This window comes from Pseudorca crassidens, chromosome 17 (assembly GCF_039906515.1).
Source record: "Pseudorca crassidens isolate mPseCra1 chromosome 17, mPseCra1.hap1, whole genome shotgun sequence".
Taxonomy (NCBI): domain Eukaryota; kingdom Metazoa; phylum Chordata; class Mammalia; order Artiodactyla; family Delphinidae; genus Pseudorca; species Pseudorca crassidens.
In genome coordinates, this window is record NC_090312.1 from 7,200,940 (window position 1) to 7,216,878 (window position 15,939).

The 15,939-nt window shown below is 41.6% G+C and overlaps 1 protein-coding gene across 15 annotated transcripts in view; it reads right to left on the bottom strand.

Moving 5' to 3' along the window:
• The window catches only part of KHDRBS3 (KH RNA binding domain containing, signal transduction associated 3), a 200,581-nt gene that overhangs the window by 41,629 nt on the left and 143,013 nt on the right, over nt 1-15,939 (bottom strand). The window contains exon 8 of one of the 15 annotated variants that reach the window (XM_067712837.1): nt 3,171-3,217. The exons of the other annotated variants lie outside the window; for them this stretch is intronic. Coding sequence (XP_067568938.1) covers nt 3,214-3,217 — 4 coding nt within the window. The 3' untranslated portion in view covers nt 3,171-3,213. Of the gene's footprint in view, nt 1-3,170; nt 3,218-15,939 lie in introns of those variants that run through there. 15 annotated transcript variants of the gene reach the window in all.

Below are 15,939 nucleotides of genomic sequence, written 5' to 3' on the forward strand. Positions count from 1 at the left end.
TCCACGGCTCCAGGGAGAAACGATGTTGCCACTTCCTGAGATGGGGAAGACTGAGGCAGAAAGCGCTCTGGGTGGGAAGCCATCAGGAGTCTGGCCTGGCAGAGGCCAGGTTTGACGGGCCTCCCAGACCTCCCAGAGGAGGCCACCGGGAGGCAGCTGGGAAGAGAAATGGAGAGGTCAGGGGAGAGGTCTGAACTGGAAACGTGAATCTGCAGTCATCACCATATAGAAGGTACTCCAAACCATGAGGCAGGATGCGATCCCTTAGGGAACACATGCAAAGGGACAGAGAGCTCGGATCCCAGATTAAAGGTTCACTTAGTTTTGAATCTGTTCTTCCATTTGGAAGTAGTGTGATCTTGGACAGGCAGCTTAGTCTTTTTGAGTTGCTGCTGCTACAAGCGTCTGAAACGTAAAAGGTGCTCAAGAAGAATCGTGACAGGGACGAGTGAATGAAGTGTGTGCTGCCCGGGAGGTGAGGAGTGCAGCGGCGCCTCCCGTGACAGGGCGACAGGGAGTGAGCTGTGACTCAGTGGGCTCGCACACAGCGCCCCTCGCCGCCGGCCACTTCCTCTGCACAGAATAAATGGCAGCGACTGTTCTTAACCCTGGGGTTGTAATTCAGTTTGCAAAGCCTCATTTCAGATGGAACAATTACTTTGTCAAATAAAGAGATTTTAAATGTTAACGTAGGTCTGCCAGAGAATCAGAGACACGCGGTACGGTAGATCTTCCACCTGTACCGTGAAAAACTTCTCAATCTGACCTCACTATAAAGTGCAGGAACTTCCTGGTACTTGCCTGATCAAGGGGAGAAATCGGCCTTGAGAAGTCATGTGATCCATCCTCCGGGCTTCAGGCCAAACTGTCTCAACCATCTGAGAGAATGATTCCCTCGCGCTTTCAAAGACTTCAGAAATAGAGTCTGAATAACCTGTCACAGTAACACACGTGGACTGGCCTGCCAGAAAGTTCCATGTTTAACCTTAATCTCTCATGAGACACTCAGAATCCTTTTCTCGTATTCTGTTCTCCTCAGAGCTCGAGAGTACCACCTCCTGTGAGAGACCACTCAGGAAGACATCACACAGCAGTTTGAAGCACGTGCCTCGGCAGCGACTGGCAAACCTAACTTAAAGGACCTACGTCAACTACTAGCATCGGGTGGTGGGCAGACGCATGCAAGCAAGAGCTAGCTAACATAACACTAATAATAGACACTATCAAATAGTATCTATTAGATATTATCAAATGCCTAGTAGGAGCCTTGTATTGTGCGAGGTACTCCACACAAATTCTCTCATATTTAAAACAAACTTGCAATCTGGTATCATCTCTATTTCATAAATTTAGGTTAAAACCAACATTTTCCCACCATTTAAGAGAGAAAACTCTCACTTCTTACACTCTCTTGAGAAGGATGCTCTTGGCAGGAATTTATGAAGTTCAGATATCACCTTGTTTCAACATCCGTTCAGCAGATATTTCTGGAACACCTACCACGTGCTGGGCACTGGGGCTGCAGCAGTGAACAGGATCCGGTCTTTGTGATAAAACACGTTTGGTCTAGTGTGCAAGCCAGACAACCGTAAATAGGCCAGTGGAGTACTGTGAGCCCGAGAAGCCCAGAGTTCTGAAGGAACTCGGGGGTGGGGTGCCTGAACCTGTTTTGGGGTCTAAACTGCCACCTAAGAGAAGAGCCAGACAACACGGAAGAGAAAAGCATCCCAAACAGAACAACACTCGGTCTGCCTCGGGGACGGGAAAGCAGTGACTGGCCACAGTGCCAGGGAGTCAGGATGCGAGGCTAGTTTCTCCCACTCCCCCAGGTGACTTTCACCACTGTCTAACTTAACTACCAATCACTACACTCGCCACTGTCTAACTTAACTACCAATCACTACACTCACCACTGTCTAACTTAACTACCAATCACTACACTCGCCACTGTCTAACTTAACTACCGATCACTACACTTGCTGGAATCGCTCTCTTGGTGACGTGGGTGTATACTCTGGAAACATTCACTCAGCTATGTGCATGCTTCAGATAAGTGTGAATTTATGCTCTTTGCTGTATGTACATTATATTTCAGAAAAAGGAAAACAAATCTAAAAGAAGCAATCTAACATACATGTTAAAAGGGAAGGATCACTGTGCGGTTGTTGCCTGTTTAGTGTGCACTTTCCCTTTCTTTCTTACCAAAAGACTCCTTGTAAGACTGAGGGTGAAGTGCTAGTGATAACATATCAATCCACAAAACCCCGTTTCTCGCCCATTTCTGCAGATGAGGCCACAAACGAGATAGGAGTGAGCTTCAGGAAGTGAAGCTTCCAGGAAACTCCCTAACAGAAGGCTGACCCGCCCAGGAGGTATGGCTTCCTCTTCCTCTTTCTTCCTGCCTGAACCCCAGCCTGGTGGCTGGGGCCGTGACAGCCACCCTGAGACCGAGGTGAGCCTAAGGACACAAGGCAAGGGTGAGGATAGTGAAAACAGAGGGAGAGGCCTGGGTCCTTAGTAACTACAAAGAGTTCTCCATTAGTCTGCAGCTGCTAACATTCTTGCACGAGAGACAAAACCTCTAATTCGTTTGAATTTATGGTTAATTCAGAGCTTATCCCAGTCCTAAAAGGTGGTGCAAGAATTCTGAAATGAGGGATGTTGAGTATCTGTATTTTTTTGCTGCAGACATATCCAGTTATGCTTATTTTAACAGCACTCTGTAAGCTACTCTTTTCTAGCTGCAGCACTCTGTTGGGCTATTTCTATCAAAAGTTGCTTAGAAGATTGCAGATGGTTCTATACAATTTTAAAAAACTATGAATTTTGATTATATTCCAAGAAAAATGAAAGAGTAAAAGGAAAAGAGTTTTGTCTACACAAGTCTCTTCAGTTCACTCTGTGTCTTTTTCTTCTTCCCGCACACCTGAGGCAGGCACGCACGCAAAGAGGCTTCAGTGATACTCAGGGTGTGTGTTCCACAGCAACACATACCGAGGCTGTGATGTGATGTGCATGCAATGCTAAATTTACTCTGTATACTCATCTCCACTTTTCAGCAGGTTTCTTGTCTTATTATAATAATTTTGGAAGACGATATAGAATTAATAGTTAAGAATCAGGCTCTGGAGTCAAGCAAACACATTGTCAGAATCTAGGCTCTAGCATGTACCTCTCTGTGTGTTAAGCTTGGGCAACGTCAACTCAGTTTTCTCATCTGTAAAACAGGTTTAAAAATAAATCTTTCATGAGATTGTTGTGAGGTTTAAATAAGATAATGTGTTACATACATATATTAAGCTCTTATTCACGGACAGCTGTTACCAATATTATTGAAGTAGAGGTTCTTTCTAAATGAGTAATATTTGTCCCACAGTCTTATTTGGATGTTATACCATCTATTTCTGCTTATTTGCTAGAGTGAGGAATGTACCTTCAGTGATGCAAGTCTAACAAAAATACCAACAGGAACTAATAAGTTCCTTCTATTTGCACAGTTCTGTGCAATTTCATAATTTTAACTTTCAGGAAAGTAAGTGCTATTTCGTCCACTCACTTTATTAATTAGACACAAGGACCCACTGGGTTCACTGGTGGCTGGCTCCAGTCACACGCTAAATGACCGAGCTGTGATTCAAGGTTAGACCTGCCTTTGAGTCAAGCTTCAGTATTTCTACTATAGCTGTTACTTTCAACAATGATTTAATTTCTCTGAAACACCAACATTTAGAACAAAAATTTCTTATGAAAAACCCAGAAAGGAACAGACTTGTTTTTTATAACACTTTTCTGGCAAAAAGATAATTTAAAAATTTCCCAGTAACATATATCATCACTAGACATCCCAAGAAATTTTATTGAGAATTCTTTGCGTGAAGTATCAAAACTGCAAATTGGAACGTGACAGAACATGACTGCCACCACAGACTGCAGGGCAAGTCTTGAGAGTGGGAAGGGGGTCAGGGATGAGTCACCATTCAGAAGGAGGCTGGGAAGGCTGCTGAGAATTAATCTCTAACCAATGAAATATGTACCTACAAGTTTAAAAAACATAAAAAGATTTTTGGACAGAGAACAAAATGGACATTGGGTTCACTGGCCTATTTACTAGTACTTCTCTCTGTCAGTACTCAAGTCCAACTACACGGGGTGCCAAGGCATGTCAGCTTTCAATACTGGATTCTTAGTCCAACGACGCTGAGTGCCAAGGCGTGTCAGCTTTCAATACTGGATTCTTTGGCTCTTTGGAGAGCATTTGAAAACAGCCCATCAACACTTTATGAGCAGTTTACAGTATTTCATGGGATCATTTGTTAATGAGATTTATTTGTGGCATCTTGAATTTGTTTTTTCAGTCAACTTCTCCACCTGCTACATTGAGGTATCCTTTCTGGGAGATTTCCGATCGATCGGTTAGCTCCATTTTCAATAGTTAGATTTCAAAGCCATTGTCTATTACTCTTTAAGGATATTTGACTGTGATCTACACTATTTATGTATGTGAAATACATATATGAGTGTGGAAGGAACCCATGTGACTTTGTAGGGGACGGTCAGCACCCTTGTTTCAGTGTTTCTGGAGACCCCAGTAGCACACTAACTTGCATCAGTTTGCATATCAAATTATTCAGTCTCACTCTTCAAATAAGTAGAATTAAAACAATTTAAACTATACTACCTATAGCAACTGTATTTAAATTCCAATTCAACACTAGGAAATTCAGATAGGAACACCTACTTTGTTTTAAAATTACTGATGTGAAGTAAAATTCTACCTCCCCATATTTATTCAACAAATATTTATTAAGCTTTTTCTATGTTTCAAGCCCTGGGATAGGAACCGAGGGTTATGACAGTAAAGAAATTTAAAGAAGACAGACATTGATCAGAGAATTACTTCAATATAAAATTGCAGTTATGAAGGGAAGTTGCTTGGTATTATGACAGCACAGAATCATAACACATTTGGGGGAAAAAATCATTCTGGCTACAGTATGAAGAAATGATAGGAAACGGCTCCAAGTGGAGACAGGGCAGGCTGCAAGCAGACTACTGGCGCTCCACGAGTTAAGGGGGCGTTGGGTGGGGCCCCATGGTGGTGGAGGGTACGGAGAGCACCCTGGTCTGTAAGGACAAACTGGCTTAGGAAACTCTTGAGCCTGGTATCAGGCTCACCCTCCTCAGGCAACCCAGACTGAGGCTATGGCCTGCGCAGGGACTAGCTAGTACCAGCACATACCAAGTCAGTTCCCTTCATAGGACCGTTCCACGTTGTTTGTTCCCTTCTCTTCCTCCTGTTTCGCCTACTAAAACGTTCATGTACTATTAGCGACAGTTACGTGGGTAACTACGAAACGATAACTCACTCACACTGAAAGCCTCGTAGGAAGTATGTTTTAAAAGTTTTCTTATGGTTTCATCTATGTTACTGCAGCGACCACGACTTTATTCATTTTTATTGCTGAGTAGCATTCCCTCACATGAATATATCACAGTTCATTCCTCTGTGGAAGGGCATCTGGGCTGTTTCCAGCTTTGGGCGGTTACACATAAAGCTACGCTGAACACTGTTACATAAAGCTTTTCCTGGATTCACAGTCTCATTTCTCCAGGATAAAATTATTAGGAGTGGAATTACTGGTTTACAGGGTAGATATATGTTTAACTTTTTTAGAGAAACTGCCAAGTTTTCCACAGTTGTGGCATTTCACGCACGTATGAGAGTTCTAGTTGCCCTGTAACTATGCCAACGTTTGGTGCTGTCGACAATTTTGTTTCAGCCATTCTAGTGGGAGGGCAGCGTGTCCTGATGAGGTTTCAACTTGCATTTGCGCTTCCCTGGTGACCAGTAATTTTGAGCACTTCTGCATATTCTTCTTGGCCGTTTGAATATATACACTTTTATGCGTTTCTTATTGAGCTGTACAGTTTCTTTATATAGTTCACATAAAGATCATTTGTCAGATATGTGTGTCTGTTGCAAATATATTTTCCCTGGCTGTGGCTTATCTACGTATTTTTTCATGATGTCCTCTGATTACACGATGTTTTAACTTTTTTTTTTTTTGAGATGTTTTAACTTTTGATGAAGTTAAATTTGTAAATTTTTTTCTTCTGTGATTTGTGTCTTTTTCAATATGTTCTTCTTGGAGCTTTATAAATTTAACTTTTAACCTGAAGTCATGAACCACCTAAATCGTGTGAGGGTGGTGCGTGTATCTGGCGGGGGGCAATCAAAGCTAACCTCACCTACACATACATCTAATTGTTACAGCATTACTTATTGAAGAGACAATTCTTCACCCACTGAACTGCTCTGGAGCCCTTGAAAGCAATTAAGTGTGAGTCCATTTGTGGATATTCATTGACCTGTGACCTATCCTTTCATAGTACCACAGCGTGTTGATTCCTGTGGTTTTATAAATCTGGAAGTCAGTATAGTATTCCAAATTTGTTCTTCGTCATCAAGGTTGTTTTGGCTATTCCAGGTCCTCTGAAGTTCCACATATTTTAGAACCATCTTGTCATTTTGCACCAAAAAAAAAAAGCGAGGGAGAGAGTGGGTGGGGTGGGGGGGGGAGGGGGAGAGGGAGAGCGGGGGGGGGGGGAGAGAGAGAGGGGGGGAGGGGGGGAGAGAGAGAGAGAGAGAGAGAGAGAGAGAGAGAGAGAGAGAGAGAGAGAAGCCTGCATGGGTCTTGATTAGAATTGTACTGAATTTACAGATAATTTCAGGGAGCATTGATATCTTTATGAATATTGAGTCTTCCAATTCAAAAACATGGGGTATTCTCCATTTAGTTTGGTCTTCACTACTTTCTATAAGCAACTTTCTTTTTTTTTTAAATTATTTATTTTTGGCTGTGTTGGGTCTTTGTTGCTGCACGTGGGCTTTCTCTAGCTGTGGCGAGTGGGGGCTACTCTTCGTTGCGGTGTGCAGGCTTCTCACTGCGGTGGCTTCTCTTGTTGTGGAGCACAGGCTCTAGGCACGTGGGCTTCGGTAGTTGTGGCTTGCACGCCGTAGAGCACAGGTTCAGTAGTTGTGGCTTGTGGGCTGTAGAGTGGAGGCTCAGTAGTTGTGGCACACGGGCTTAGCTGCTCCGCGGCATGTGGGATCTTCCCGGACCAGGGCTCGAACCCGTGTCCCCTGTGCTGGCAGGCGGATTCTTAACCACTGCGTCACCAGGGAAGCCCGCAATGTTTTATTAATAGTTGTCAGTATAGACGTCTTGAACATTTTGGTTAAAATTATCCTTAAGAATCCTTGTGCACCACTGGTGGGAATTTAAAATGGTAGAACAACTTCGAAAACCAGTTTGGGCAGTTTCTTAAAAAGTTAAACATGCAATTAATATTTGACTGAGCCATTCCACTCCTAAATATCTATCTAAGGGAAGCTGAAACAAGTCCACATGAAGATCTGCACATAAATGTTCAAAGCAGCACTATTCATAATAGCCAAGCAGTGAAAAAAAACCCCAGTATCCATCACCTAGTTAATGTATAAACAGAACGTGGTAGACCCATAAATGGAAAACCATTCCGTAATAAGGAATGAGATACTGATGAAAGCTATAATGTGGATGAACCTCAAAAACATAATGCTAAGTGAAAATACCTGATGTAAAAGATCTTATATTTTGATTACATTTATATTTCTTTCTCCTTTGGTTGCTCTCAATCTCTTCTCTTTGTTTTATAGCAATTGGTATATGTTATACCTTCATGTGTTTTTATTCATATTTATCCTGCTTAGGGTTCTCTGCACTTCGCGGATCTGTGTGGTGGTGTTTTTTTGTTAATTTTAGAAATGTCTGTCGTTATTTCTTCTACCCTGCACTTTCTCTCTTCTCATTCTGCAATTCCAATAACATGTTAAACTGTTTCACCTCACCCTTGCAGATCTCATGTGCAATTTTCCTTTTACTCTTCATTTTCTTTTTCTCTTTGCATGTTTGGATACTTTTTATTAATTTGTCTTCGAGTTCTCTTACTATTTCCTTTATGGTGTACAATCTGTTAATAAGCCCACTGAAATAATTATTCACCTCTGACACTGTAATTTTTCAATTCTAGCATTTCCACTTGGTTCCTTTTTAAGAGTTCTCTTGGCTAGATTCTGATTTGTTCGCTCATGCCGTCCACCTTTCGCACAATATCCTTTAGCATACTGAACATACCAATTTTAAGACCCTGTCTGACAATTCTAATATCTGGGTTGTTTCTCTTGACTAACTATTTTTTCTCTTGACTCTGGGTCATATTTTCTAACTGCATAATTTTTATTCATAATTGAATGCTGGCTGTTCATGAAAAAGAAGAGAGAGAGAGAGAGTTAGATAAATAAGATTTACATCTGTAAAGGACATCTCTCTTCTTCTGTCAGGCTGTTGGTTGCCTATTAATTTTCTATTTCTGCTGTCACAGATGACCACAAACGTAGCAACTTAAGCAGCACATACTTCATAATGCTGCAGTTCTATAGGACAGAGGTTGCACACAGGTCTTCCTGGGTTAAATCAAGGTATTGGCGGGCCCACATTCCCTTCTGGAGGCTGTAGGGGAGAATGTGTTTTCTTACCCATCTTGGCTTCTGAAGGTGGCCCACAGTCTTTGACTTATGGCCCTCATCCTTCATCATCAAAGTCAGCAACACTGCATCTTTCTGTACCTTTCTTCCATAGCCACCTCTTCCTCTGACACTTCTGCCTTCCTCCCACCTCCATTTTTAAAGACCCTCGTGATTACCATGGGCCCGCTCAAAAAAGAACCTGGAGGTTCTTAACTTAATCATACCTGCAAGTCCCTTCTGCCATGTAAGAGAACATATCCACGGGTTTGGAAGATTAGTCTATGGATATTTTTGAGAGCCATTATTCTGCCTACCAAAGTTGCCACAGGCCAAGATACCAGCATGTACAGGCCACAGTCTTCTGTAACTTCACAGTTTTACGTTTGCAAGCTCCTTTAATCATACTGGGATTAACTTTAGATAGGAAAAAGTTATTACAACACATTCCTGAAATGCTAAAACATTTTCTTCCAAATTGTTCAAAAATACCTTACTCCAAAGGGAAATCTCAAGTTTTCTGTTAGGAGAAGTTGAAATTACAAATTCAAATGGAAGAAAATGGTAACTTCAAGGATTTCAGAATACACGAGACACACGCCCATCTGAGGGCTTTTGCACAGACCACTGCTCCCACAGATATACCCTTAGGCAAACTCTTTCACCTCCTGCAAGTCTTAAATCATCCTCTCAGAAGGCTGAACACGCCTGCCATATTCAAACATGACCACCACTAGAACGTAAGCTCTACAGGGGCACATTCTTTATCCGTTTTTGTTCACTGGTACTTATCAAGCACCTAGGATGGTTGCTGGCACACAGTAGGTACTCAATAGTTTGCAGAATGAACGAATGGAAGACATGTCAATGACTTATTTATTGGGGAAACAAATATTTACTTAGCGATTATCTGCTAGGCACTCTGAAAAGTGCTTTATATATAATATCTCATTTGCATAGTACTTACTAGTCAAGAAGAGTAGTTCTCAACCTTGGTTGCTCATAAAAATTGACTGTAGAGTTTAAAAATTTTCAGATAGCTGTGCTATACAAAGACTCAGATTAAAAACAATAAACAGGAGACTGGCTTGGGCACCTACTTTTTTTTTTTTTTTTTTTTTAGGCTGTATAAGTGACGCTTCCATACAGCCCAAGTTGAAGGAGGGCTACCTGCATTTTCACATTAGATGTTCAATGGTATCAGACTTCTTTCTAGAACAGATGCAGGATTCTTGAATGTTATCAATTTAAGTGAAAAACACAGACAGGTCACTTCTCTGATTGGCACTACACTAGGTACTGGGGATAAAAGGATAAATACAAGCGGGTTTCTGCCACTGAGGGCCTCTCTGTATGAAAAGGAGAGAGAGGTTCTCCAGTCCAGCAGGTACTAGTGGCCAGCAGAGGCAAGCATACAGTATTGTGGAAACACAGAAGCCTGGCTGAGTACTTAGTAAACATGGGAGGGGATGGGAGGGGCAGAGAGAGCATCAAGGAAGCTTGTGGGATGAGGTTAACGGCCGAGTCAAGGAACCTCTGCTCTGCTGCAAGCAATCTAGCAAGCACTAAAATGGAAAGAAAAGCAAATTATCCTGTTTGCACCATTGTGGCAAAGTCTAAAAAACACTGCATGTAATCTTTATAGAAATGTGCCGAACAACTGCAATGTCTTTAAAAGGTGTAAGCGAAGAAAATGATTGAAGGAGCCAGGAAGAATCTGACGAAATTAAATTTACTCTCATAGCTATGCCTTGAGATCTACTTTGTGTGTAACTGAGCACATTATAAATGAGTCATGACTGAACAATTCAATGTAAGGTTAGATTGTATGAGTGGGTGACTTGACATGAGGTTAGGGAAAGATCAGGGCCAGATCAACAGAGGCCCTGCTAATGGGATGGCTTCTAATAGAAGGGAGAGTCCTGTTATTAATCCTTAAATCTGTACTGTTTAAAAATTAATTGCTAGCACTAACCATTTGTTATACTTGGTAGGATTACAAACTGCAAAGGCTGAACACCAACCACCCTCCCCTTCAGAAATCCCCTTGTTTTTCAATTTGCCATATATGCTTTCCATCCCTCTGTAATCACGTTTTCCTTGATCATAAATGTCAAATAATCCAAGGGGCGATCACTGTCCTGGAGAACACACAAATAGACACCCACCCCCCGCCCAGAGTTGTATAACACGTGGAATGTAACACACTATCTTTCCAAAATTCAAAAATTCTACGTCTAAGACACTTATAGCCCCAAGGCTTTTAGATAATATATTATAGAATTTTAATGATAGCTAATGATAGCGTATACAAAGTGCCAGGTGCTTTCCACATATTGAATATTAACTCATTTAACATGACAACAACCTAACAGGTGGTTACTATTCTCATCATCCCCATTTTACAGATGAACAACCTGAAGCACAGGTAGAGTAACTTGACCGCAGCTGCGCCGTTAGCAAGTGGCAGAGCTGTGATGCAAACCCAGGTCTTCCCGCCCATTTAACCAAGTCTGGATTCAGCCTTAATTGAGGTGCTGTTTTATCTACATTACTTTGGCCAAGATGATACGCATAGGTTGTTGTTTTTCCCCCATATCTAAAGAGCCACATTACTTTCCCTGAACTTTGCCAGAAACTGCTTATTCTTTTTAAAGAGGTCTTAAATATGTTTACACTGTCAAACACTCGTTATATACTAAGTTCAGGCACTTATTGTGCAAATATTGGGTCAAAGGTTACAAACGCTTTCAAGGGTCTTGATGGACACTTGTAAATTACTTTCCGAAAGAACACATCCCTTCATGATGTCAAATAAAAGGGAAAAACACCGTCCACATCATGTGCGAATTATTTCCGCTTCTGGAGTTGTGAGTCCAGTAAATGAAGTTTGACTAGATTCTGAGAAATTCAAGCACACTGACGTTCTCTACTATAAATCACTCTTCACAAGTTACTTCAAGCTTTGACCTCAAGTCTGTGCTTCCAAACATCTTAGAACTCTAAACAATCTAAATTAAAATGAAGCCTTTAATACGTTTTTATTTCACAAATGGGGAATCAAAGTGGCATGTATAAGTTTATGCAGGTTGTTTCTTTGTTGAGATTTTATTGACTGCAGTCTTCCTCAGGAAAAGACTGTACAAGTTGCTAGATGGGATAACTAAACTGATAAGAACAGGTTACACAGAGAGGCAGTACCGCAGAGGGCTTAGACTGCCCGCGTTCAATGCCAGCCCCAGCATTTACTCTCCAGTAACCTTAGGGAAACTCCATAATCTTTGTGCCTCAATTTCCTCATCTATAACGTGGGATGATAATAATGGTAACCTACTCATAAGGAAGGCTGTAAAATGCTTAGAACAGCGTGCCGCACCCAGTACGTTATCTTTCCAAATTTACTGAACTTCCACTATGTACTTTACATCTGCTATCTCATTTAATCACAATCTCACAAGTCAAATATTCTTGCCGTCATTTTACAGATGAGAAATGAAGACTCGAAGAAGTAACCCGGCCAAAATAATACGGGTGAGAAAGCGACGCAGCTGGGATTCAAATCCAGGTTTGTGTGGTTTCAGAGCCCACAAGCCTTTTTAACTGAATCACGTGACTAACTGTAAGCGTCAAGAATTATACAAAAGTTCTATCATTTTCTTTCACTAGAAAGAGGGCAGAACTTGTCAGGAAAATTATTCTAGAACTAATAAAAATGCGTTTCAAGAATGTATGAAACATGGGGAAAGAAAACACGGGAGATTCACCAAGTAGATCCTTATCTAACAGAACTTAAAATTCTATAGTGAAGATTTTAAACTTGTGGCGTGATAACCAACAATCGCACTTTTTAGGAAGCCTGCCACACAATCTACACTTTGGCGAGGAGCCTCGTTTCCGGGGATGCTTACTCTACTCCCCGCAGCATCTGTCATCGCCATGAGTGGGTGATCATGAGCACCACTGTCGTCTTCTTGATGCTATTAAGCAGATGGCAGCGCTAAGTCCAAACGATGTAGTACATCTCCCCGGTGGACTCTGTTTTCACATACTACCATTATTCCACAGTCCTCAGTGATCAATCTCACGTATTCTCAAGAACATGAACGAGTGAACTGACAGTGGCAATTGATTTACTGCCATTAGCACGCCTTGGCCCTGCTGCTGTTTCATCCACTTGTGGAGATCATGTCTGAAGATTCCACGTGGCCAATTCAGGCGTTCTGGTATTCTCTGTATTTGTAGGGACCCCCCCCACCCCCCATCTTGGTTGCCTTCAGGTTAAGCAAAAGAACTTGATCTTAAAGAGAATTGGATGTGAGGCCTGACTGCTACTTATTAGCGATGTGACTTTGGCAAGCTCAAACTCTCTGAGCATTAGTTTCCTTATTTGTAAAACTAAAAACTGATAATCTTGCAGAGTTAAATAAAATGATAGGCATGAGAGCATTTAATTTAGTAACTAACACTTGATGAGCACTCAATAGATATCTCATTCCTTCAAAATTTGTTAATGAATCTTGAAAACAGAAAAGTGCTGAGTGCGGTGTTTGCCCAACTTCAGCCCTTCATGGACCACTTCTGGGACTTTTCCCATCCATGTCCAGCACTCATCCTGTTAGTGACTTCATATTACTCCCTATACTGATTTTATTTTAACTTAAACCTACTGTAATTTATTTATAGCAATACTATTCATAAAATCACGTGCTTGATATGGTAGTCGTACTTTTCCAGAAACTTTAAAATCTAATTGTTAAAACTGTAAAAAAAAAAGGCGGCCATGTACCACCTGAAATCATGCTGTGAAGCCTCAGCGATAGATGTACGACTCTTTGAGAAGCACGACAACAGGAGAAACAAAATGGACTGAGATGAGTAATGTCGCTAAGTGTGTAACTCAGACCACTTACTAAACCTCTCTCTGTGTCTCAGTTTTCTCAAGAAAAAAACGGGGATGAGAACATCCACCTTTTAAAGTTAAAATTAAGACCAGAGGGGATGATACATGCTCGTGTGCACGTGCGCTCACACATACACACAGAGACATGTGCACACACACACACACTTATCTAGATACAACCAGTGCTGCAGTAGATGTGGTCAATGCACAGTAATTATTATTAACAGCAATACTTATACATGTTAAAACTTTGGCCCTTGGGCTTTTCCCTCCCTTTTCCCTTTTAGGTTGTAGCTTCGTTTTCACTATAGCCATCTCCTTGTTTTTTCTTAGCATACGGTCCTTGACTGAGAATTTAGATATTTACAGTTTTACAGTATAATCTGGGTTGGTGTCTCTGTTATTTGGTCAATGTCTATATAATACTGTGTTAGAAGTATCTGTCTGTCAATAGCGATACGGCTTAGTTTGTGCTAAGAGACTCCTTCAGTACCTGTGCTGCAAGTAGCCAAAAACCCAGGCTAGGTAAAAGTATATTTCACAAAAATACTGCAAGGCATGGTTAATCCAGGCCAGACCATTACTGCTTTTAAAAATCCAAAACAGCCAACCCTGATACAACACAGCAATATCTTCCAAAAGACAGTTTTACTGATGTTTCAATGTTACATCCTAAACTAAACACCAGGTCATCATTTCCAAAGTGAAAATTCCAAACTATATTCAGACCTCTACAAGTCAGCTTTTGAGAAGACATTACTGCACATACAGTGCTAAGGCTGCCAACAGAAGCAACAGCAAACTAGACAGCTGGGCATACGGCAACACTAATTTCTGTCTCATTGCCTTCCTTGGAACTGGCATCTGAAAACACACCAAGAGTACTCGTAGCTTCTGACAGCTTCCATTACTCTGCCTATTTGGATGAAGGGGCTGAGGTGTTGTTTTGTCACAAAAACAAGTCAATGATTTTACATTTAAAATTTTTTTAGCTGGATAATGGTTTTTAGTGTCAGACAAAAACCTAAGCTTCAGTATTCTTCAGCAGCGTACTCTTGGGAAAGTCGCTAAACATCACATCTTCAGCTTCTGTACATGGAAAAGCTTAGCACGTAGGGCCACTGTGAAAACTGGAGATAATGTATAGGAAGGATGCAGATGGCTGAGTGCTAGACTTAACAGGCTCTCCAAAACCAGCAGCTATTATTTCTAATTCCCTTTTTCAGTATTTCTAAGTGTTTTCAGGAAAATCATAGAGATTCTGGAGGATGAAAGGAAATAGGCACTCAAAAATACCGTCAAGCCACAAAGTGCTATGGGAAATTAGCATGTCAACATTAAACCCGCAAGAAAATAAACTTTTTATTACAGAGTCATCCACTTATGCTCAGGGGGTTATTAGCACTTTTTGGAAACCCCTTTTTGTTCTACCTTCTTTATGACTGATCATCGGAGGAATCAAATATCTCCTTGGAGAGTTTACAATTATTTGGAAACACAGATTAAAATATTGTGAAATTTGGGGGCCTCCCTGGTGGCGCAGTGGTTGAGAGTCCGCCTACCGATGCAGGGGACACGGGCTCGTGCCCCGGTCCGGGAAGATCCCACATGCCGCGGAGCGGCTGGGCCCGTGAGCCATGGCCGCTGAGCTTGCGCGTCCAGAGCCTGTGCTCCGCGACGGGAGAGGCCACAACAGTGAGAGGCCCGCGTACCGCAAAAAAAAAAAAAAAAAGTGAAATTTGAAATAAAAGTTGTACATAAGGTACAAAAACATAGTGAAATGATTATTACAGTCAAGATAACTAACAGATTTTCTCACAGTTACCATTTTCTCGTGTGATGAGAGCACCTGAAATTTACTCTTAGCAAATTTCCAGAACTCAATACTGTGTTATTAAGTATAGTCATCATGCTATGAATATCAAATGAAAACTAATTCCACTTAGTTTAGAATGAAATAGATACATTTACAAAGGGTTTCCAGGAGTCAGACTATGATTTCTGTGAAGGCTCCAGTCATGTCAGGGCAGGTGCAGGTCCCTGAGGACTGAGGCCATTCATCCCCTGCTCTTTTTTAATTCACCGCAGCTACTCCAGAGCGGTGTGCCCACAGGAATGAATCAATAACTATTTGAGCCAATGTATATTAGAATAACTCCAGTATTGTAAAGAATAGCTCATATTTCTCTTCACAGTAATAGATGACAGCTTGTTACTCATTAAATGTGTGAAGTTAGATAAACAATGCTTTGTTTTACATTTTGTTTTACGCTATGGGGGCCATCACAAACATCGATGGGGAAACGTAGCTGAACTATGCTGAATTTTCTGTTTTCTATGTAGGGCGGGCACTGGGGCTCCCTCAGCGCTACGCTAACCACCTGGTGGAATGTGGAACTACGCCGGGGAAGGTCTCATTTAGTCCCTCACAGAGAAGACGCTGGGCAGCCCGCCTACCTCCACGTGGTTCACT